Consider the following 24,736-nt stretch of genomic DNA (forward strand, 5'->3'; position numbering starts at 1 on the left):
ATGGACCTTGCACGTATGAGCAAAACCTATTACTTTTACATCGGATCCTGCCCGGTGAGGACCTAGAATCTGTCACTCTCAATACAGCAGATTTTAGGGTTAAGGTTCATGGCTTACCGTTCGGTTTTCGGTATGAAGGAGTGCTTGAGGCAATCGGTAACACTTTGGGTACGTTGGTCAAGCATGATGAGAGGAATTTTGATGGTATTATGCGTTCTTTTTATAGAATCCGTATCCAGTTTGATGTTAACCGGCCACTGAAGAAGGGGATGAAACTTAAAAAGAGTAGTAATGAGTGGACAACGATTGACTTTCGGTATGAGCGTGTACCTACTTTCTGTTTTCTGTGCGGAATTATTGGCCATTGTGATCGGTTCTGTTTGAAGGCTCTCCATGAACAAAACCCCCAAGGAAATAAGCCTTTTGGGGCATGGTTGAGAGCAGGTTCCAGGAGGCAGGTGCCGTCAGCTGGTAATCGGTGGCTTGCTCCAGAATCTATGGCTGAACGTACGAAGTAGACGACCCCTGGTTTGGTTCAAAGTCTTGTCGATAACATTAACAGTTTGGTGAACATGAAAGTTAGTTCTGTTGTTCACAGACATGAGGTTTCGACTTCACATGGCGTTGTTTCCCATTCAACGAACATTCGTACAGCTGGTTTCGATCTGACTGCTCCGGTAGGTGGGGATATCTTTGATGAGGTGGCTATTGTTGAGCAGAAGAAGAGGCGTACTAAGTCCCCATCCTTTTCAAACGAATAGTTGTTGACACATGCATCTGGAAGAGAGTCATCCAAAAAACTTGCTGCTGGCAGGTTCTAGAGATTGCTAGACCCGCCCTTCACAATGAGTACGTTGAGTTGAAACTGTCGTGGCTTGGGCAATCCACGCATAGTTCGCGAAATTATTGACCTTGTGTCAAGTAAGAAGCCGAATCTTGTCTTTTCGATAGAAACTAAAGTGAGTATGGAACATGATGAGCGTTTGAGGGTGAAAATTGGTTTTGATGGGTTGTTTTACGTGGATAGGGTCGGTTTGAGTGGTGGTCTGGCCCTGTTTTGGAAAAACAATAACACTGCTAGTTTGTTAAGTTTTTCGAAGAATCATGTGGATATTGATGTGCGACTTACGGGTTACTCACCATGGAGGATGACTTGTTTTTATGGCTTCCTTGAGCAGGGGAGGCGTGTGGAGTCCTTGAACTTTCTACGTAACTCAGGGCCTCATTTCTCGTTGCCCTGGGTAGTTATTGGGGATTTCAATGATCTACTTTTTCAGCATGAGAGCAGGGGGTGTGCCTGAAAGCCTTCTTCCCGGTTTTGGGGAAGCTTTAGATGATTATTGGCTCCTGCAACTGTGACAACCCAAAATTTAATTTTATAAATTCAGTTTTAAGAAATTTCAAAATAGTCATTTTTCACTCCATAAAAATTTTTGCAATAAAATCGGTGTTAGAATAAAATATTTTGAGCCACTTTTAAATAAATTCTACACCGAAACGTGATTTGGAACAAAAATCCTAAATTCTCGGGTACATTGCGTGCCAAGTTTTTAACTGAAAATTTTATCTGAGTGAGTCCGGGAGAGATCTGAGAAACCTAAAGCAAGTGTCTATTTAGAAATCATTTTTGGAAAATTCATTTCAACCCCAAACTACTTTTAAAATCCTGATTTTGGACCATGGTCCATGAAGCATGGTGAACCACTCTACTCCAAAATTCTTGCCTGATGCTTTTAGAACAAACAACAATTTACTCTTTTGCCCTCCACCAATCATTGAGTATCTTCCTAGGGTTTGTGCTACTATATAATGAACCATTTCTAGACTATTGCCTCTTGATTCCCAACCTTGTCTTCCCCAAAGAGCTCTGTAGAAATCCAGAGGAAAATACAGTAAGTTTTCTTCATGTCTGAGCATTCCATTTCTCATAGTTTCCCTTCTTTGCAATCCTTTTATCCTTCCATCTCTGAGAAGCTTAGTATTAAGTTGGTGGTGTGGTTTGTTTGAGTTGTTTAGGGGTGAAGGAGGGTGTAGCTAGGCTTGGGAAGAAGGTGGAATCCCAGCCAAGAGGAGGAATCTACAAAGGTATAACCCCATGGACTCCCAAATCTATTTTTGACTCTGTGAAGTCATTGTTTGTGCTTAGAAATGAGTAGAAATGTTAGAATAATGTGTGTTTGAGCTAGTAGAATGTGCTATTGCTGAGCTTAGATGTGTTGTTGATGTTTTGGGAGTGGTTATCTGCTTGAAAATGTCTTACAGGTGAAGAAGAACATCACTGGTGCACAACACAGTATGCACCAGATGAGAGGCGGGACTAGCCAACGGCCCTAGGAGGGAGCTGTTGGCTAGGGTTGTGGAGGAGCGGCCCTAGGGCACGGCTATAGGCCGCCGCGTGGCGGCTCCGTGCGGCGGGGCTCCACAAGCCCCGCCTAGCAGATTACAGTGCAGTGGCCGGGCCCTTGTGGCTCAGCTACGTGTCGTTTCAGACCGGGACTCGCGGGCCCTTGAGGCTCGGGCACTCGGGGTCGTCACGATGCACGTTTAGAATTTGATTTCATGGAATTTGGAGTAGAAATGAGCATTTTGTGTTAGAATTTGTGAAGAAGAATGTTACAAAGAATTGTTTGGGAAGGTTTACAGTGAAGAAATTGCTAAGTGTTGGTTTTGGCTATTTTTTTTGTACTTGATTTTCTGAATACGGGGTCTTTGCCAGCTAGTCTTAATGAATCTAACATTGTGTTTATCCCCAAGAAGGTAGTTTCAGAAGTTGTGGTTGATCTTTGACCTATTGCTTTGTGTAATGTCTTGTATAAGATCATTGCAAAAGTAATAGCTAACCGTATGAAATCGTAGTGCAGCAATCTCATAATCCCAAAGTGTTTTTATTCCTAACAGACTCATTACCGATAATATCTTGATTGCAGCTGAGGTTGGTCATTTTCTCAATAGAAAGCAATTGGGTAAAGTAGGGTGGAGGCCCTAAAGTTAGATATGGGTAAAGCCTATGACATAATGGAGTGGGTTTTTTTTTAGGAAGATGCTTATGGCGTTGGGGTTTGCTGATAAGTGGGTAAATCTGATTATGGAATGTGTAACTACTGTTTCCTATAACATTATGATTAATGGTGTGTGTGGAAGACATGTTACCCCATCCAGAGGTTTGAGACAAGGATATCCCATTTTGCCTTATCTGTTTATTATTTGTATTGAGAGGCTTTCTATTCTATTACAGTAAGCACATGATTTGGGGGTTATTCATGACTGTAGGGTTGCAAGAGGTTCCCTTGCAATCTCACACTTTTTTTGTCAGATGACAGGTTGTTATTTTTTAAGGCCAACGTTCAAGAAGCAGAAGTGGTTAAACAGTGCCTTCATACTTATGAGTCTTTGTTTGGTCAAACATTCAATTTTCATAAATCTAATATTTGCTTTAGCAGGAACACTCAAAGTGTGGACCGTGATGGGTGGTTGATTTACTTGGTGTCTCTCAGGCTGCAAACTTTGGTAAATATCTAGGCTTGCCATCTTTTATAGGTAGGAATAAACGTGCTATTTTTTTCCTATGTTGAGGATAAGATTACACAGAGAATTGGGGCGTGGAATTAAAAATTACTAACGCGTGCAGGTAAGGAGGTCCTTCTTAAAAGTGTAGCTCAGGCTATGCCCACTTTCACTATGAGTGTTTTCTTGTTGCCTGACTCGTTTTGTAAAGCCTTGGAACTTGTTATGAACCATTTTTTGTGGGGTTCAGGTGGTGCTAATGGTAGAGGTATTCATTGGATGGCCTGGGATCGTTTGTGTGTCCCAAAAAAAAAAAATCGGTGGTTTGGATTTAAGGATTTACGTGCTTTTAATCTGGCTATGTTGGGGAAGCAAGGATGGAGGTTTCTCACTAAGCCAAAATCTCTTGCAAGTTGTGTTTATAAAGCAAGGTACTTCCCTAATTCCACTTTTATTGATGCCTCTTTGGGTAATTGTCCTAGTTTTTGCTGGAGGAGTATTATGGCCTCCCATGACTTAATTTGTACTGGGGTTAGACGGAGAATTGGGAATGGTGCCAATACTATGGTAATGGGAGACCCTTGGTTGCCTGGTGATTCTAGCCCTATGGTTCAAACCATAATGCCTCCGCATCTGAGTGTTACTACGGTTGCTGGTTTAATTGACCCAACTACTCAATCTTGGGACATACCCTTACTTCATGAGATCTTTGATTCTACTGACATTGACCATATTGTACGGTTGCTTGTAAGCCCAACGTATGAGGATTCGTGGTTCTAGTTTGGCGACCCGAAATGGTGTTATTTTGTTAAACTGTGTTATAGATCTATCATGCGTGAGAGGTTTATACTCGGTTCGGCTGGGTTATAGATTGCTAATAGAACAACAGTTGAATGCAGCATCTTATACCTAATTTACAGCTTGGGGTAAACTTTGGAAATTGCCAATTCCTCCTAAAGTGAATTTTTTTTTATGGCGATGCGCTCGTAACATACTACCGGTTCAGGAGATTCTAAAGACAAAACGTGTTTGGGTAGGGGGGGGGGGGGGGGGGGGGGGGGTGGCTGTGTTTTCTATGACGTTCTTCTAGAGACAATTGATCATGTCTTTTTTGAATGCCCGTTTGCATGTCAAGTTTGGGATAGCTCTAACATTTTGCATGGCAGGAGCTTTGGGAAGTATCTGGACAATGCACTAGCTCTCTCAGATTTTGATCAGATTATCCATATGGCGGCAGTCTTGTGGTCCCTTTGGAATGCACACAATGATACAATCTGGAGCAATGGAGGTTGGGCAGTAGAAGGGCTTCGGCGGCAAGTTGAGGCTAGGCGTGTTGTCTGGAAGGAAAACTGTTGTCCAACCACAGCGTCTCATGACCATAGTCAGATGGATGAAGGAATACCTCTACCGGTAGGCACCGTGAAATGCAATGTTGATCCGGCATTATTCACGTGCTTTGTGTGTATGCTCAGCAGGTTTTGCATGCTTCTTTGGCACCTATTTCACATGTGGGAGGTATTACTTCCGCTGATTGGTTGGAGGAGGTTTTTCGCATGTTGAAGGGTGATGAGTTGGAGTCATTGACGACCAATCTTTATGGCATTTGGACTGCCAGGAATAATGCATTATGGGATTTCTCTTTACCATTGCCGAATAAAACAGTGGCGGCGGCTTCCAGTGTTGTGAATGCTTGGTGTGGGATCTATGGAGTTAGAACGAGGCAGGAGGGGCGTACGCTTCCAGTTCATGCACAGGAGTCAATGGCTGGTGTTACGGGATGGCAGTGTGCTTTTGACACCGGCTTCTCTCCGAATTCTGGAAAAGCTACCTACGGGGTAGTTTTATTTTATGTTTCTGGAGAGTTCATTGCTGCTACGAACGGTCTTTTATCACATTGTACGTGTCCTTTGATGGTTGAAACCATGGTGTGTAAGGAAGTTCTCACTTGGCTAAAAGAGAGGGAAGTTCATTCCGTTCGACTACTGTCTGATTGCATGGGTCTTTGTCATAATCTATCTTCTACCACTATTGTGTTGCGTTCGTATGTCAGCATTCCTACTTTAGATTGTAGAAATCTGATGGCTTCTTTTCTTTCATGTTCAATTAGTTTTATTCCTCGTTCTTTTAATAGGGTAGTACACTCTTTAGCTTCAGCAGCCTATTCCCAGGCTAGCTTTTTGTTTTGGGGTTCTATTCTCCCTGATTTTGTTTTTGTGCATTTGCAGTAATATAATCCTTCCTTTTGTTTTTGTTTTTTTTTTTTTTTGTTTTTTAAATAATAATATTTTTAGTTTTTTACCCATTATAACTTTTTAAATTATGCGTAAATATTACTTTTGGTCCCGTGACTATCATATGTGAAGCACTTTTGGTCCTTGACTATTGCTTTTTTCAAATTAGGTGCATGACTTTCTAACTAGTATCACTTTTGGTCCTCCGATCTAATTTTCCAACCACATATTACCGGAATTCCAACCGGAAAAATAATATGTTATAATTAGAAGAGTATTTTGATCCTTTTAAATTTATTTCATTTTTCTCTTTTATTTTTTTTTCTACTTCCTGCTTTCTTTGTCAGCTCTCCATTTAGTACACGTGAATTACTTCCTACCTTTTTCCTTGATTTCTTAACAAAACAAATGAAATAAAATGTCAAATTCTGTACTGTGTTCTGCAAATTTTGAGTATTAAAGAAACCAAGGAAAATGTAAGAAGTAATTCATGTGTACTAAACGGAGAGCTGGGGAAGAAAGCAGGAAGAAAAAAGAAAAATAAAAGAGAAAAATGAAATAAATTTGAAAGGACCAAAATGTCTTTCTAATTATAACATATAATTTTTTCGGTTTGAATTCTGGTAATGTGTAACCGGAAAATTAGACCAAAGGACCAAAAGTGATACTAGTTAAAAAGTCATGCACCTAATTTGAAAAAAACAATAGTCAAGGATCAAAAGTGTTTCACCTATGATAGTCAAGAGACCAAAAGTGATATTTACTTTTAAATTATTGTGTAACGTTGACACATGTGGAGACCGGATAAGACGATTAAGACAATGAGAGCGGACGAGAATGGGATTCTATTTCGTATTTGTTTATTTAAACGAGGAAACAGAGTTATAATGCTGTTTTTCTATTTGATAATAAAATAATAGTAAGGACAAAAAAAGAAAAGAAAAAAAAGACGCGTATACTGTTACGCGATACACTCTAGCGTTTCTCTTTAGTTTAAGATTTGATCAATTCGCTCACGTTAAACTCTGCTAATTATTGTATGATTATCCGAACTTTGTTATTATCCTCTGCTCATCAGTTCATTTAGCAAGAATCTATCTATCTATCTGTATGCATGGCTTCCTCCTTCTCCAAATCCAAAACATTGATTCCTAACCTTCTAAGCTCAACACTGGGTGGTCTTCTTCGTCGGACACTAATTCCGTCCGCGATTCCGCGCTTTGGTCCTGCTTTTTTAACCTCTCGCCGTTTTGAATCAACCCGAGCTGAACCCGCTGAGAGTCCTGATGATTTGGAGGTAAAACCATAGCTTTGATTCATCCTTTTCTTTGGGATTCAAAGCGCTTCTGTTCGTAGCTACTAATGCTGGTTGTATATCTGTAATGCCGTTGTTCAAATGTGATTTCCCAGCTTAATTGATTTTTAGTATCTTCTGTCTGAAGTTTTGGCCAATGGTTTTGTATGGGTGTGCCTGCTTTCTTGCTTGCTTTAGTGTAATTACATAGAGATAGATTCTACATTAGTTGTTCCTGATTGATTTGGTTTTGGTTTTGGTTTCTAGCTGTCCAAGAAACTAATAAATTCTTAGTTCATTCAGTTTCGAAATTGGCTTAATTGTGTAATGTCTTATTAAGCCTCAGTGCAAAATAGAATCATGTTATTGAAGCTCTGCTTTCCAATTTTGTGTTGGGATAAATGCAGAATAGGACCATATATATATATACATTTGATTTGAAGTCATGTTTGATCAATTAAGTGGCATCTTTTTCATAAGAAATATTCTGTACTTGACTGATTATAGACTTATGTTGCAATTTTAGGTCCTGGATTTCCCTGGAGGGAAGGTTAAATTCACCTCCCATATGAAATTTATTTCTGAAACTCATGATGAAAGGATTCACTGCTACCGTGTCCTCAATGATGATGGTTTCCCCATCACTAACAATTTTGTGAAGGTAATTTATAAAAGCCTTACTTCATTCTACCCAATGATGCCTTCTATCCAACTGTGAATCTTATAGCTTCTAGTATCATCAGATTGACAAGAAGGTTGCTGTGAAAATGTATACCGATATGATCACACTTCAAACTATGGATACCATTTTCTACGAAGCACAAAGACAAGGAAGAATATCGTTCTATGTTACAACGATTGGAGAAGAGGCCATCAATATTGCATCAGCTGCAGCACTTCACATGGATGATTTCATCTTTCCTCAGGTTAATAAACAAACAGTTTATGCAAAACCATCCATCTTCCTCTATCTACCCATCTTTCATGTTTTTCTGGCTTTAACTATAGCCATGCTCTATTAATCCTATTTTTGAGTCCCTAAGTTGCATTTTGAAAGACAAATTCTTAATTATCATTTTCCCTGTTTGTATTTCCTTTAGTTGCAATCTTCTTGGAAAAATCTGTGTACATATGCATGTAAATTTCAGATATCAAAGTGATAGATGTTCTGGTATATTTTATTATCGTCACAGTTAGTTCAAATTTGAGCGCAAAGTGTAAAAGTATAAGTTGGTATTATAGCTTTCATCCTTATTGAATGAGAGGGATATTTTAGAAACAGGTGTTATTTAGAAGCATAAATATAATGCAAAGTAATTTGGTTCATTTTTCATCCTTGTAGTACAGGGAGCCCGGAGTTCTGATATGGAGGGGATTCACTCTACAGGAATTTGCGAACCAGTGCTTTGGGAATAAAGATGATAATGGAAAAGGCAGGCAGATGCCTATCCATTATGGATCTAATAAACACAATTACTTCACCGTCGCATCAACTGTTGCGTAAGAGAGAAATTGTCTTCTATACTGTAGTTTATAATTCACAGATCTTCAAGAAGATATATAAGTTATTAAAAATAATGGCTATTGTGACTTAGTACACAAATTCCCCACGCTGTTGGTGCTGCATATTCTTTGAAGAGGGATGGAAGGGATGCCTGTACTGTTGTGTATTTTGGAGATGGAGGCTCTAGTACGGTAATTTCAGATTCCATTTTATCTTTATTAGTTTACAGATGACAAAGTACGTGCTAAAGCATATTGTCTTTTCTTTTCTTTTGCCCCTCTATGCTTGTGTTAGTTGATGCACATTCTTAAATGTTAGTCCTTAATTCCTTTGGAGTCCTTTTTCTTTCTGACTGTTAAGAAAGGGTTTCTCCTAGTTAGGATGGTGGCATTAGAACATTATTATAATTTGTCTTGCCATGGGTTTGACAAGGGCTGCAGTGATTTCTTTTTGGTTTTTTTTGTTTGTATTGCTAATATACTGAAATTTCATTTAGGGTGACTTCCATGCTGCATTAAATTTTGCGGGGGTGATGGAGGCGCCAGTGATTTTTTTCTGCCGGAACAATGGCTGGGCAATAAGTACCCCTGTTAGTGACCAGTTTAGAAGTATGTACACCCCTCACTCACTTCACTTGATACTCTCTCTAGTTCCATTACAAAGTCCCAACCAGGTTTGGTTTGTGTCAGGCGATGGTGTTGTTAGCAGGGGGAAAGCGTATGGAGTTCGCAGCATTCGTGTTGATGGAAATGATGCTGTTGCTATATTCAGTGCAATGAGTGCTGCTCGTGAGATGGCTGTTAAGGAGCATAAGCCTGTTCTAATCGAGGTGGTTTAGTACAGTAATTTGTTGGTTACATACATACATACATACATTTGAGTATTTGAGGGGGGAGTTTGAATTGACAGAAATAGGTTCATCACAGGCCCTCACATACAGAGCAGGACATCACTCCACTTCAGATGACTCCACCAAATATCGTCCTGCCGATGAAATTGAACTGTGGAAAAGTGCACGGGATCCTGTAACCAGGTTTCGGAAATGGATTCAAAGAGAAGCTTGGTGGGACACTGCAGCTGAATCACAACTTCGTAGCAGTCTCAGGAAGCAGGTAAGTTACATTTCATTTGCAGAGACACAGTCCAAAACAATTTGACTATGTTGTTTGGATTTATGATTTATCTTATCAAATTTATGACACATCAAAAGCACCACCACCTAATCAATCTCCCATTTTAAGTCTCTGAATGATGGATGTATGATCCAAATCTTGTGCTGCTGCCTGCCTGCCTGCAGGTATTACATGCAATTCAAGTAGCAGAAAGAACAGAGAAACCACCTATCAGTGAAGCGTTTACAGATGTTTATGATGTTCCTCCTACCAACCTACGCGAGCAAGAGATGTCACTCAGAGACACCATCACAAGCCATCCGCAGGACTATCCTTCTGATGTTCCTTTCTAGATCCATTTATTTTCATTTTTAGGAAATAAAAGTTATGGGAAGATAATCGGCACTGATTGCTGCCATCAATCAATATGATGTGAACATCTGACTGAATCTCCAAGTCAAAATGTCCTTAATAATAGCAAATTTATTCAAGCAAGAGTTACTACAAATTTTGTAGTTATTCTAATAAAATAAAAAAGATCACAGCGACGAAGTTTTTTCAGCTAAAGAATCACCAACTGCCTTCAACAGAGCAGGCATCAACTTCTGGTTGGTAACGATGATGCCAGTGTCCAAATCCAGGTACCTTCCTTTGGAGAAGTCCAATGGGTTTCCTGCAGCATCTGTCACAATACCTCCAGCTTCTGCAATATTCATACCAAAGCTTACCGCAAGTTAAAGCTTGGAAACAAAGAACCAACACCCTTGACCAGTGTCTCAATTCTCAACATATTATGCGATTGAATTTTGTTTTCTATTGAGTAGTTTTTTTTAAAAAAATAACTATTGTGTATTGGGAATATCAGGGGATATATATATTACTTTGTATAATTAAGTGAATATCAACATAAGCACATAGCAAAAGTGCCAAACCACTCTTGAAAACCATTGTCATGTCCCAAAATTTCATATAGAAAGCTGTTAAACAATGGTGATAAATGCAAGTTAACAACAAGTACATTCAATTGAAAGAAAAAACTGTACCTGAAACAACAAGATATCCAGCTGCATGATCCCATATCTTCTCACGGTATCCTTTATGAGGAAAGCGCAAATATATAGCTCCGTCTCCTCGGGACAACGCACCATACTTAGCCTGACTATCTATTCGAACAGGTGGTGCTTTAACACCTAGTTTCTTTGGTTAAGTTTTTAAAGTTAGAAGAGTATTCATGGGACATGACAGATGTGAAGAAAGGAGAGAATTTTACCTTTGCTATCGAGCTAGATAAGTCATGCATCGAATGTGCTGCTTCAACAGATTCAAAAAATGATGCCTCTTCAGGGTTTTCAATACCTGTAACATGCACCTGTTGGGTAACAAGGACAAGAGGCATGAGAATAAGATTAATCTTAATTACTATCACTAAATAGAATGAATGTTGGATGGGAGTAGAGAGCCACCTTTTTGGGGGAAGAGCCATCTAGACTTTGCATGTAGGTTCCAGCTCCAACTTGAGCAAAAAATAGACAGCCACTGTTCTCTTGATGTTCATGGTATGCAACAGAAGCTAATGGAAGATTGGGGCAGGCTAGGACACCCAAAACTACCTTCCCTTCATCTAACAATCCCAATGCAATGGCATATTGGTCACCTCTTAGAAACCTACAAAGGGAGAAACACAAACCATATTCAGTGGCTCATAAGTTCAATTGCAATAGACAACTTGTTTCCTCTTTTGACTGCTCTCATTTATTTCATTCTTTTGCACCTACTCATTTCTATCATTCTAATTAACACTTCTTCCAATGAAAACATCCCATAGACAGCAATTTCTGCGAAGAGGAAATTATAAGAAAGGATGAAAACTAATTTAAAAATTTACCCTTTGGTCCCATCAATAGGATCCAATACCCAATGGCGACCAGAAGGACCCCCATTAGATCTACCACTGTCAATTGCAGCAAGCACGTCTTCTTGAGACAAGGGAGAAGTAATGCCTAATTCATTGCTAGCAAGAGTTTCATTCACAAGTTTTGTGATACGTTGAATTGTTTCTTGTGACTCTTCTTTACGGAGGTCTTCTGAGTCCTAGACAAGTTCAACATCCACATTTTCAACTTCAATTAAAACTAAATTATTATTTAAGTAGATGAATCCTTCTGTAGCACCATAGAATATACACCCAGTACTAGAAATCTATCCAAAGAAATGAAAGGAAAGAAACTTGAATTGGTCAATGGACCATAAAATGGATGTTAGTATTGTTTATAACCACCCCATATGAACCATGTTAACACTTATGTTAATAACTTATTTCAACAAAATTGGAGTTAACAAGCAAATGGAGAATCACAACTTCACTTTAAAAATTTAAAAAAAAAAAAAAAAAAAAAAAAAAAAAAAAAAAGTCTGTTTGAATGTTTGATGAATTGGAGTAAATATCTCCAATATGAGAACACTCCTTTGTGCACAGCAATGAAAGATCATGCTAATACACTAATATATGAATATATGATTCCATCACTTGAATAGTGCTTAATCTTCAAAGTTTCCTTCCTAAAAATTTTGTGATTTTCTTTCCCATTCCACACATAAAACTGCAACCCCGAACCATATGTCAGCAGACTAGAGTGTTTAAAACTTTAAATCCCCAACATAAACCTAAAATATTTAAACCCAGAGAAGTTTCTTCTTTCATTTAAACAAGATTCAGATGCAGTAACTGTTCTCAATGACATAAAAGAAACATTGATTAAAGGTTTGTAATAATGAAAACGAATTAAAGTCACCTCTTCTGCCACTAATGAAAACGAATTAGAAGGCAACTCCTTCTGCAGAATAAAGCTGACCACAGCCTGTGAACCTGACAATCAATTGTAACATCCAAAACAAAAATCTCATAAATGCCATCACATGTTCACTAGTCACTAGTTCATAAACACAAAGGAAAGATGAACCTCATAAATGAATACCAAGACTTAGCATGAAAGAATGATTTCTTATGCCCTATCAACCAATTACTCATACATATTGGTCTGTCTTAGTCTCTTAATAGTTAATCCATCAAAACCAACAATGCATTTGCTTAATCAGATGGGACACATACAGAAATCAAATAAATAAATCGACACACCATACCATAATCAGCCACAGTGACAGGACTCTTATCTGACTTTGACTGCACATCGGCTTGCAAAAGTGCTTTCTGAACTTTCTGCAAAGTAAAACGACACTCATGTCAAGCTAAATTGAATCACACAATTTTGAAGAAGGCATCGCTGGCTGAGTGAATTTGCAGTTAATTCAACATACAAAACTAAAATACGAACAGAAACAATACCTTTCCGAAACCAATTTAAGGAGAAATCAATGTTAGGTCGTCAGTGTAAGCGAAATGAAGAAAAACAACCCCAAATTCTAATCAAATTACAGCGCTAAACATTATACGACCTAATCCAAAGTCAACCTAACGATAGAAATCCTGGAGAGGTACCTGGCAGAGGCGAGCAGCGAGAGAGGCGGCCTTTTTGGCGGCGTCGAGTTCTGCGTGGTACGACATTGAAGAAAGAGCTCGCACTCCAAATCTTCGAGCAAGAAAGGGGTTGAAAGTTGCAGTGCTAAGTCGGGGCCTGAGATTGAAAACGGCAACTCTATTTATACAGCCACATCCAGAGGAGTAAGCTCCCAACACAGCTGACATTTCTAATTCGTGCTTACCATTCAGAGTACACTGGTAGAGTGGTAGGTGACTAGGCGTACAATGCCACATTTCTTATCAAAATAAAGTAATTTTAAATTTATTTTTCTAAGTACTTTTTATCAAATAAAACAATCTTATCACACACATTTTTCAAAAATAAAATTCTCCATAAATTTTTTCTAGTAATTGTGTAATTTTTCAAGTTATATATATATATATATATATATATATATATATATATATATATATATATATATATTAGTGTTGCAAAAATCGGCGCCTAGGCGCCCGCCTAAGCGCTCTAGGCGCCCGCCTAAGCGCTCTAGGCGCCCTAGGCGGTCCCCAAGCGCCTAGCTATTTTTTCAACCTTGATATATATATATAAGAAACAATCCCAACTACCATGTAGCAATGTTGCAAAAATCGCGCTTAAGAGCCGATTAGGCGCTAGGCGGCCACTAACCGCGGTCGAGGAAGGCCGAAATCGGCCTCCTCCGTGACCGGTCGGCCCATCCGTCTCAACCCTTCTTTTTTTCGCGAAAAATTGCAACATCAAGAACTCAAAAGCCAGAAGTCAGAAGCCCCTCCGTCAGTCACCGCCTCCGTCCATCAATCGCCAACCACGCCCCTCCTCCTCCTTCAGTCGCCTATCGCCTCCGCCTCCGAAGCGTCACCCACGCGAGCACGCCGATTGAGTGTTGAGAGAATTAGAGAGATGAAATCAAATGATGCTTTGATATAAATTACAAAGGTTGAGACTTGACTACTTGAGACTGTTGAGTGAAGAGAGATTAAGTGAGGAACAGCCAAACAGCACTACAACTAAGAATTAGAGAGATGAAATTAGATGTTGTTTTTTACTTTTTTTAGTATCTCAATGCTTGTTGGGAACAGCACTATAGAGTACAGTCTAAAGCAGTCGTATTAAGATCCCTTAGTTCAATGACTCAACTATAGGCACCGAAAAATCGACACATAGGGGGCATCTAGCGTCGTTTTCAACATTACCATGTAGTGTGATGACATCCCAGATACCATTCTAAATAGGTGGTCATGTGTTCGAATCCAATGATCGGAGTTTAGATTCTTCGAACTGAAAATGTTTAAGAAAGTATAAAATATTTTCTACCTTGTAAAGAATCATTAGTACTTCAAAACAAACATATATTAGTATATATAAGGAAAAACTAGTTATTATACACGCTTTGCGCGATTAGACCAATGCCCAATGTGTATTTATAAATTAGTGTTCCTTAATTAGTTAAAGTAGTTAATTCCAACAATGGTCCTCCGACTATATTGATTTTCCAAAATTAGTCCCCAACTTTTAATTTGGTCACTTTACGTCCCTTGACTTTCAATTTCTTTCCAATTGAGGTCCTTTCGTCAGATTACGATAAAGTGAACTTTAAATGAAAGGGTAAAGTAGTCATTTCATCTGCCTAATGTATAATTCTTCGTATTTCTTCCTTGTATACGCGACTTCGGACATCATATTCACTTAATTGCTTAATCCCTAATAGAATTTTGTTCTTCGAGTGGATTTAGGGATTAAGCAATTAAGTGAATTTGATGTCCAAAGTCACGCATACAAGGGAGAAATATGAAGAATTATACATTAGGCAGATGAAATGACTACTTTATCCTTTCATTTAAAGTTCAATTTACTGTAATCTGACGAAGGGATCTCAATTGGAAAGAAATTGAAAGTCAAGGGACGCAAAGTGTCCAAATTAAAAGTCGATGACTAATTTTAGAAAAGAGGAAATTTCAATTTTGGTCATATGACTATAGGGGTCTTGTTAATTTTAATCCCTGACTTTCAAAAATGTCAATTTAGTACCTTAACTATGCAATTTTTGTCAATTTTGGTCACTCCGGCCAAATTTCGCCGGAAAATTTTAATAATTAAAATAATGAGAATATTTTGGTCGTTTCACGCCTCTTTTCTTCTTCTTCGGCGAGTCCATCCCTTTCTCTTCCGTTTCTGGCGTTTTTTCTCCCTGTAAACCCTATCTATTAATATCATCAAGCCTCCTTTTCCCATCATCTTTGTTCATTGCATTCGCCGGAAACGGGAGAGGAAGGGATGGACTTGCCTGGGAAGAAGAAAAAAGACGTGAAATGATCAAAATACCTTCATTATTTTAACAATTAAAATTTTCCGGCGAAATTTGACCGGCAATTTGGCTAGAGTGACCAAAGTTGACAAAAATTGTATAGTTAAGGTACTAAATTGACACTTTTAAAACTCAAAGGCTTAAATTAACAAGACCCCTATAGTCATAGGACCAAAATTGAAATTTCATCTTTTAGAAAATCAATATAGTCAGAGGACCATTGCTGGAATTAACTCTTAGTTAAAGTATTCATATAATAATGAAAGAGAATAATGCGAAATTAATAAAGATAAAGAAATAGTCTTGGTGCTTATAATTTAATAAAAACGTAAAGAAATTCGAAATTAGAACTAAAGTAAGTAAAAAGAAATAAACCACTAACTAAAGCTGACTATCTATCATGAAAAGAGTAATTTGAGCATATGAGATTAATTTTTCTTAGTGGGCGTTTGTTAAGGCTCAGAATTGTCTTCATCTTCTCCATCTTTAGTGAAGTTGAGTTTCCTTGTTTGCTGGCTGTGTCTGTATTGCATCTTGTTTACGGGTGGTAGTGAATGAGAATGATTCGTGCAATGATGTTATGGTATATGATACCATGTTTTTGCCTTGTTGTGTATAAGATTGCGTCTCAAGTTTATCTCTACCCGTCGACTCTCATTACAAGCATACCGCTCCCTATGTTTTCTATTCCTCTCCTCACGACTGGATTCAGGGATTTCAAAATCGCGAAACTCCATAACATAGCTATTTAAAAACAATAAATTAAAACTCATGAATGAGAATACATTCTGATCTTTGTACATTAACAAAAATAAATAAATAAATAAAGGAGTGTGCAACACAAAACGGAAAAACCATTTATTAAATTATAGGTGTGAATAATACACACCAGCTTTCAGCTTCCCAATTTGGAATTTCAGAGCCCTTTTACACATTAGTCTCTCTACCTTTGACCTAAAAAATATCAATGTACAAAAACCATTATCCCTTAGCTTACTTGATCACCACTCTACTTGGCTTTAGGTTTACTTGATCACCACTCTACTTGGCTTTAGGTTTTCTTTGATAACTACATTTGCATTTTTAGCTGTGATTTTTGAAGAAATCCATGTTGCTTTATAATTTGTTTTGACTTCATCAAACTTATCTCTACTGTACTTTCCGGTACACAATCAAGTTAGAATAAGACTTAATAATATGTGATAGTAACATATATATCTCCTATATATTTAAGATATCGTATCTTGGTTCAAATATGGATTAGTCTGGTGTGATATCGGATGCGATGTCGAGACTTGGACCATATCTCACCCCTTGTACACATCATCATATTGTGACGACACACTTATGTTTATCATTTCTTGAACAGAAGGCAAAGCAGAAATCAATATAGAGATAGCAAGTGCTTCTTTGCAACCATTTACTCAGCAACAGTGGAGTTTAAATCAACATGGTAAGTCAAATATGCACATGCAGCAGCCATCCAAATTAATTATTATCTTTAAAATTAAGTAATTTTTGTCTAAAGTAAGCTTTCAACGCCAACTTACATGATGCTTTGACAAATGCAATCTGCAAGATTTATGCTCTTCCTTGTTCTATTCAATGTTTTTAATTCATTTAATGCACGTGAAATATTTTTCACTGAAACAGATAGGATATAATAAAGCACTATTGCATTGAACATTTTTAATTCATTTAATGCACGTGAAATATTTTTACAGTAGCCCTGCCAAAAGAAACTCACAATAATATTTTACTGGTGTCAAAGGAATGGGAATCTGATGAAAAGCAGAATAAGTGTCTCCTAAATGTCAGCAAAAATGCAATCTAAACATAATAATCTACTTGAATTTGAACTGTATCACTGCTTACATAAATAAGTCAATGTAATGGTTTTAGCAATTCAAATTATTACCTTTTAAGTGAGTATGATATGATTTTGGAGCATTTGGTCTAAACTTTTTACACATCTAGCATTTTCATGAACTCTTTGCTACTTATTAGACATCTCATTCTACAAAGACCACAACATATGCATGCATATTGAACTTTTTGCAATTGAATCAAATCAATCAATCCTTAAAGTTGGTATTCGGGTCCCCCATATCAACCACATGATGTGCTTTTGTCCAATTGATTAAAGAAGAAAACAACCAAGGTAGGCATTCAATGCTAACAACCTTACCTGGACAAAACCACAAAGAAATTCCTAAATGTCAAGAATAAGCAACATACTGAATTTTCAGTTACAGAAAAAATGAAGATAGCAGAACCAAATGTGAAAAATCCAGAAAACCACTCATAAAACAAAAATAACTTTGCTCCAGATTGCTTGTAGTATTGAGCATAAGGATGGTAACATTGCTATAAAAAAACAGAATTTGTACATTGAACTCTTTTATGGAGTGAAACAAAAATTCAATGTGAGAATTCTGTTTATCAATGTTACTTGGCTATGAACTACAGCCTCAACAACCAACCAACCACGGATGTATATTTGGTAAAAAAAAAAAAAATCTCAAGGCCACAAACTATTAGAAACAAAAGATTAAAATAAAATGAAAAATTAAATTGAATCATTGTTAAAGCAAGAACAACAGGCAGGTCAACCTACTCTGCCTACAAATTCATTAATGTTAGGTTGATAACTTGACAGTCCACAAAAATGAAATAAACAAACAAATGAGTATAAATAAGTTTTTTTTTTTTTTTAAATGGTTCTGGTTCTGGTTAAAGTAAGAAGAGATCAATCATCTTTGCAGCCATTTACTCAGCAGCAATGGAGTTTAACTAAACAAACCAAAATCAACATGGTAAGTCAAATATGCACATGCAGCAGCCATCCAAATTAATTATCATCTTTAATTTACACTTATGTTTATCATTTTTTGAATAGAATTAAGGCAAAGCAGAAATCAATATAGAGATAGCAAGTGCTTCTTTGCAGCCATTTACTCAGCAGCAACGGAGTTTAAATCAACAAACCAAAATCAACATGGTAAGTCAAACAGAAAACCCACAAATATGAAACAGAAACGCACAAAAACGGAAACAGGAAGGAAAGTTTATCGGAAGAAGCAAGAGATTTGATACCAGCTTCTTCACAAGGCTATTGAGAAACTTGGAGCCAGTAATGATCTTCCTGAGAGTTTGATAAGTGTGGAGTCGGGACTCTGGAGATGGCGACCTCTCCCTCTCTTTTGAATTTCAGATTGACGATCCGGCGGCGGCAGACGGAACTGAACAATTTCCTTTCGGTAATCCCCTCCTTTCGTCGCTTTTGCTGTGCTTCTCCCGCTTGTGTTCCTGTCCTAATTCCGTCGCTTCAGCTGTGCTTCTCCAATTTCACGTAAACTATTAATTTGTCACCGCCTCTTCAATTGACAGAATCTGTTAAAATTTAACATTCAAAATTTGGTATTAGTAAGAAGAATGAGGGTATATTAGAATTTTTATTTGGTGTTGAACAATTGGATGAGCACAAAGTATGGTCTTGTAGAGCATATTGTTGTACCGACATTTTTTTTTCCGTTAAAGTCTAACAATATTGGCTCTTACTAAAGTTGTAGATGTAGATATTTGATGCACCTATACAACCGAGGTGATTGACAAGATGACACTTCATTACAATTAAAAAAAAAAAAAATAGAAGTCAACATTGATTAGGCCTTTTTTGCAAAATATATTACTTTCTAAATTATTATATTAAAAATTACTTAATTTAATTAAGTCGATAGAGTCCTAAACTTTTTGCACGGTGTTTGAACCCTCCACCTCCACCTCCACCTCCACCTCCACCTCCACCTCCACCTCCACCTCCACCAGCATCATGGTGTGGCTTTGGAAGCAGAAGTTTATCAATGGACTCATCCCCACATTATACACCCTAAACCTGTACGTCTTGCTAGCCTCTATGGTAGCAATTGGTAGCTCAAGTTTGTCTTCAACGTTGTTAATAATGATCCTGTTAGACCTAACAATAAATCGACTTTCGTTGATAAGTTTCTTCAGTCCTAAACAAGGGCGACCAGCAGGTTACCACCGGACGTCAGTTGACTCAGTTCACTCGGCCCTCTTCTAGTTATGGCCAATACCAGCCAGGAACTGATGGATAACATCAACTATGCTTGTAGCATAGTGAACTAAGCTAGGTGGCTCATGCTTCCACCAAATAGTCTCATAACTAACCATGCTTCTTTCGTGATGATTCTCTACTATCAGAAAAAGCAGGGAGAATCTTCTGAAACTATGATTTCAAAAACATTGTTGTTATCGTCATGACTGATCCAAGTAAAGAAAACATTAAGAACTTATATTGCATACATGTAATACGTTAGCACTGAACAGAAAGTTTGGAAATTTAACCATACATGTGACATTGTACAGAATGTGCAATGTTTGATTTGCAGAGTCATAGAGGCAGGTGTTATCTGTACAAATACTTGGACAGAGGAAATTTTAGGGTCCGGGCAACCTATAAAGCATCAGGAAACACAAATATACATCACATCACAAATGTAATAACCAAAAGGTAGGTGTGTATGTATAATAGGGAGGGAGAGAGTTTGAAGAATGCCAATACCTTGAGAGCCAAATCTTCAGAAACCATGGATCGATACCGTAATGAACCTTCCAAAGGGCAACTTCCTCCTTTACTGATAAAATTAGCATTGCACAGACTTGATAATTGCAAGAGAACATCACACATTAACCCATTATTATTATTATTTCGTCCTGTTTCTGCTTCTTCATCAGTTGAATATTCTGAAACCGATGTTATACACTGAAATATAGCTAATAATCTTTCCAACGGGAAAGTTCCTGGTCCTTTCATCACTGATTCTTGCTCTGCAATTTCTTTCTGCTCCATTGATTTCTGAGAGCTCCTGAACACAATATCAGCAAAACTAACTAATCTGTTATGCAGACGATGCAAAATTAAAGCAAATATTACTCCCTAATATTGCCCAAGGGAACTATCATGTTCATGTATCAAAAGTCAAAACTAAATACAACACCGTAACAATCTTATCAGCTTTCAATGAAACGACAAGAGAAAATAGGAGCTGACACAATTTTGCTTCCTTGAATGTAAATGCTTTCAAGTAAACTATAGGGCTTGGCTATACTCAGAAACCTAGTACCAAACAAAAACAGAATAAAATACCATATGTTTATCCAATCTAGTTATCAGCCGCAAAAATGAGGATGAGATAATACTAGGGCAATCACTAAACTACTCCCTTTGTTTCATTTACACTATTTGAAATATATACAAGTTTGTCTTGTTTCACTTATTTACTTCAACATTTTATTGTTATTATTATTATTTTTATTTTTTTTAAATTTACTCAACCTTTATTGTAAATATATATATATCAGGGTTGTAAAAATCGGTCTAGGCGCCCGCCTAGGCCCCGCCTAGGCGGTAGGCGCCTCTAGACCGTGGCGATTTCTCCCCTAGGCGCCTGCCTAGGTTACTGGCCGCCTAGGCATCCGCTTAGCGCCTAACTCGGCCAATTTGGCCGCCTGGCGTCTAAGTTAGTCGAGTTATCTCGTCAATTTTGGTCGAGTTAACCCGATTAGCTCGGCCTATTTTTTTTTTATTATATATGTGTGTGTGCGTGCACGCATACATATAGATAATATGACATATATACACTCGTCGATTAGTTTGATACTTTGAATCTTTGGATGATTGAAGTATTTGAGTATTTCATATTTGAATATTTTTAATTTTTAATATTGTTTTAATGTTTTTTTTTTTTTTAAAAATCATTGTTTTGATGTTATAACTTATGAATTATCATTAATTCATTTATTTGGATGTGTTATTTGATTAAATGTTGAAAACAACCTCATTAAAATTGTCAAACTGCAAGTCTACCACTGTTTTTTTGGCGCCCGCCTAGCGCCGCCTAGATTCCGCCTAGGCGCCGCCTAGACCGTCTAGGCGCTAGGCACTGTCCGGACGCCCGACTAGCGCCTAGTGCCTACTGCAACCATGATATATATATATATATATATATATATATATATGGGAAAATGCTAATTATCCCTAATTTTACCATTCACAAATCAACCACTCCACGTGGCAAAATCCTAAACATTAGTTTTTCTTTTTTAATTTTAACACTACTAATGCCTATAATTTTGACACATCATGGAGTGGTAAAATTAGAGGGGTGTGTGTGTGTGAACTTTTTTTGCTAACACTAAATTAATTAATATAAACATTTTATTTGTAAAAGGATTTGCAAATCCTAGCAATCAAACTGAACATGTAAAATGGAGAGATAGGAGTAGTAATTACTGCTTCTTAACAAAAGCTAGTTAACGTCATTGAAGCCACTTACTTCCTCTTCCTTTTCCGACTGCTACAGCCTCCAGTTGAATCAAACAGTGAGGCATCAAGAGTAGCTGGGTTTCTTGAAGCAATGAATGCAGAAATAAGAAGATACTTAGCACAGTCGGACATGTGAAAGTCAACCTCATTACAAGATTCACCGAATCCATCTTTTGTTGGAACAACTTTGCGCTTGATCTTGTTGGTGGCCACTTCTGGGGAGGGCCTGGACAAGACTTTGAATACCTCATTCATTGCTGGTCCAATATGTGGCTTAAGATGACAATATAATCTATTCTTCATATGCTCATCAGGAACAGCCCCCAAATCATCAACTCCTTCACAGTATATCTGGAATAATGATGAAAAGGCAGTTGACAACTCATCAACTCGTCTTGTAACTCGACAGAAAGGTCTCAGTACCGCTCTAAACAAAAACAAACAAACAAGTAAATAGATGATGCTGTTGCAGTAACCTATGGCAAGCAACAACTAGCAAAGTCAAGGAATCAAAGTAGAAGCAGCACTCACTCGAGAAAAGATGAATACAGTTTCGAGTTTCCTGGGCTCCTCCTCGTAAAGATTTGGTGAAGATCATCGTCTGTGTAATCAGGAAAGTAAACATGGACAGGCTCTACACAGCCCGTGTCAGAGTAATATGTATCAGGAGAGGTAGCACTAACAAAGATCAAACCCACCTCCGGCATCTTCAGAACATCATAAAGCTTAAATAGGAAAGGCAATATCTCAGACTTATTCCATTCTCGAATACGCTCTAAATTATCAAATATCAAGTAAACCATCCTCCCACTAGTCCTTTGAGCTGACTTCTTAGATCCTGATTTCTCCGCATTCATCTTCAGATCCTCAACAACCTTAACTAGAGCTTCCCGTAAAAGATTCACAAAATCTGAGGGCTTATCACACCGTTTTGCACTAGAATAACCATTGCTTTCAGTCCTTCTATGTAGCAATAACTGATTCAATACAGACTCAAACAAAATCCTAGGACTATAACAGGTGATGCAGCTACAATACACAAATGGCCTCTTTAGATACTTAAATATTTGAAGAATTGTACTTGTTTTCCCAACTGAGGCACCTCCATACATGAAAATCGGAGAAATTGGAGAATTTAAGGGGCCTAATAAGCGTAATAATTCGCGAATTTGAGGTCGCCTGCCGTGTAAACTGGACATCAACTCATCAAAATTAATTGATTCATTACCGAAGGCAAGATCATTTATCGTCAGAGGTTTCGACTCCAGCTCAACATTTTTTGGATTTGGCATGCCAGAGGATGAAAACGATGATAATCTAGTGGTTCTTCTAGTAATCTGTGGATTTTCCACTTCACCCATTTCTACCCGAAACCGCAAAATTCTGAAGTAGCCAGATAAATTTCTTGTCAGAAACGTTATAATGTAAGTTAAACAACACTAGTCCTACTTTCATGAAGGAAAAAAAAAAAAAACAAAACAAAAACAAAAAACGAGCATAAATGTTTGCTTAACATCAATCTGTGCAAAAGTGGAATCCGATGAATACCTGCTAGGAGAAGACACCGGACATTGTCGGAGAAGTGAGAGGAGCTTCTTTAAGAGTTAGGCCGGGGCGGGGCAGGAAATGGGTCCTGTCCCGTCCCCCGTCCCTGAATTCAATTCCCATTCCCCGTCTCGGCCAGTTGGGGATTGGGAATTACCCCCATCCCGGGGATTTTCCGGGACTGAGATTCCCCGCCCTTTTTAGATAGAGTGTAAAATAATATATACAATTTTAATTATTTAATTAGTTTTTAATTTGATATATTTAAATCTTGAATTACTAGAAATTATAACTTCCGCAATGAGGATGGCCCCCTGAATTTGGTGGAACATGTAAGCCAAATACAAATTTAAGCATTCAATTTAGGACTGGGAGGTATGGAACAGAGATGCAGTGCTACAGCGCAGTAAAATCCAAGGAATAGAGAGAAAAAAAAAAGGGCAAACTGGAAATGAATGAAAAGAAGCAAACAAAGCAAACACAGGCAGTGACTACAAACTCATAAAGCTAACCCGGTACTCTGGCTGCTGGCAACGGAGGGCGTGAGACACAGAGGCACTGACAGTGAAGAACCAGCGCCTAGCGAAGTTGGCTTGATTGCTGGAACCAGAGAAGCAGGCGGGAGGGGAGAGGAGAGTGGGAGACGGGGAGTGAGAGACGAAGAGAGCCAGAGAGGTGGTCTAGGGTTTTTGACTTTTAGGGGGATTTGGTTTCCGGAACGGATGGTAAGATAGGAAATGTTAGATTGTTGGAAATGGTAGAAATGTTAGATTATTGTGTTTAGATAAAACTAAGATATGTAATATAATTATGTTTGGTTTAGGAGTTATGTTATTATGCTATATTAGATATTGTTTCGTCCTATGCGATGCACGGGTAAAACTTTAATGTAATTTTATCAACATGTGTAATTATTAACAAAAAGTAATGATTGATTTTATGTTATTTTTTGAAAATATTTATAAATTATTAGTTTTGTAGTGGATTGAGTTACTCACTCTTGATGCAACCACATAAAATTGACCATGAATAAAAACTGGTTTCTTTAATAGCAAGTCAACATTCGATAGTGCTTGACCTTGACTTTGGTTAATAGTCATTGCATATGAAAAGATCAATTAAAATTGTCATTCTATTATCCCTAAAAGTTAGTTTAAGTCTGATAGGGTGATAATTATTCTAGCTATTAGTACCTTAGTGTGAGCATTGGTCCTGCCAATATTCGTGTTTTTATAACATGGTCAACTAATTTCGTTACAACCAATCTAGTACCACTGCAAAGGCTAAGAGTATGTGTGGTTAATATTTCTCAATAACATCACAAGTGACCCAACTTAAATATTTACTTTACATGTCACAATTATAGTATTGACC

The 24,736-nt window shown here is 37.7% G+C and overlaps 4 protein-coding genes across 11 annotated transcripts; 2 read left to right on the forward strand and 2 right to left on the reverse strand.

Moving 5' to 3' along the window:
* The first annotated feature begins 3,864 nt into the window (after positions 1–3,864).
* Positions 3,865–5,737, forward strand: LOC109176790. The gene is made up of 4 exons (XM_019326183.1): positions 3,865–4,262; positions 4,671–4,914; positions 4,980–5,400; positions 5,730–5,737. Exons 1-4 carry the CDS (start codon positions 3,865–3,867, stop codon positions 5,735–5,737), a joined length of 1,071 nt encoding a protein of 356 aa, XP_019181728.1.
* A 1,005-nt stretch (positions 5,738–6,742) lies between these two features.
* Positions 6,743–10,094, forward strand: LOC109176800 (2-oxoisovalerate dehydrogenase subunit alpha 2, mitochondrial-like). The gene is made up of 9 exons (XM_019326199.1): positions 6,743–7,032; positions 7,556–7,690; positions 7,773–7,955; positions 8,372–8,529; positions 8,625–8,724; positions 9,030–9,141; positions 9,223–9,362; positions 9,460–9,645; positions 9,831–10,094. The coding sequence occupies exons 1-9, from the start codon at positions 6,850–6,852 to the stop codon at positions 9,996–9,998; spliced, it is 1,365 nt and encodes a 454-aa protein (XP_019181744.1). The 5' UTR covers positions 6,743–6,849; the 3' UTR covers positions 9,999–10,094.
* On the reverse strand, positions 10,091–13,382 carry LOC109176801 (SAL1 phosphatase-like). The gene is made up of 8 exons (XM_019326200.1): positions 13,142–13,382; positions 12,787–12,862; positions 12,438–12,511; positions 11,531–11,736; positions 11,109–11,310; positions 10,916–11,014; positions 10,689–10,842; positions 10,091–10,348 (listed from the first exon to the last, which is right to left on the reverse strand). Exons 1-8 carry the CDS (start codon positions 13,346–13,348, stop codon positions 10,185–10,187), a joined length of 1,182 nt encoding a protein of 393 aa, XP_019181745.1. The 5' UTR covers positions 13,349–13,382; the 3' UTR covers positions 10,091–10,184.
* A 4,098-nt stretch (positions 13,383–17,480) lies between these two features.
* On the reverse strand, positions 17,481–24,052 carry LOC109176799 (origin of replication complex subunit 5-like). Of its 8 annotated transcripts, XM_019326196.1 has the most exons (8): positions 23,366–23,452; positions 22,349–23,200; positions 21,828–22,244; positions 20,054–20,357; positions 19,899–19,945; positions 19,842–19,862; positions 18,565–18,861; positions 17,481–17,656 (listed from the first exon to the last, which is right to left on the reverse strand). In XM_019326196.1, coding segments are annotated over exons 2-6 (1,599 nt in total). In that variant the 5' UTR covers positions 23,179–23,200; positions 23,366–23,452; the 3' UTR covers positions 17,481–17,656; positions 18,565–18,861; positions 19,842–19,861. The 8 variants fall into 8 exon arrangements, with proteins under 8 accessions (XP_019181741.1, XP_019181735.1, XP_019181738.1 ...); XM_019326190.1 differs by having other exon boundaries at positions 17,486–17,656; positions 19,842–19,945; XM_019326193.1 differs by lacking the exon at positions 23,366–23,452 and adding an exon at positions 23,875–24,052 and having other exon boundaries at positions 17,487–17,656; positions 19,842–19,945.
* Between the last annotated feature and the right edge of the window lie 684 nt (positions 24,053–24,736).

Source organism: Ipomoea nil, unplaced genomic scaffold (genome assembly GCF_001879475.1).
Source record: "Ipomoea nil cultivar Tokyo-kokei standard unplaced genomic scaffold, Asagao_1.1 scaffold0758, whole genome shotgun sequence".
Lineage (NCBI taxonomy): Eukaryota > Viridiplantae > Streptophyta > Magnoliopsida > Solanales > Convolvulaceae > Ipomoea > Ipomoea nil.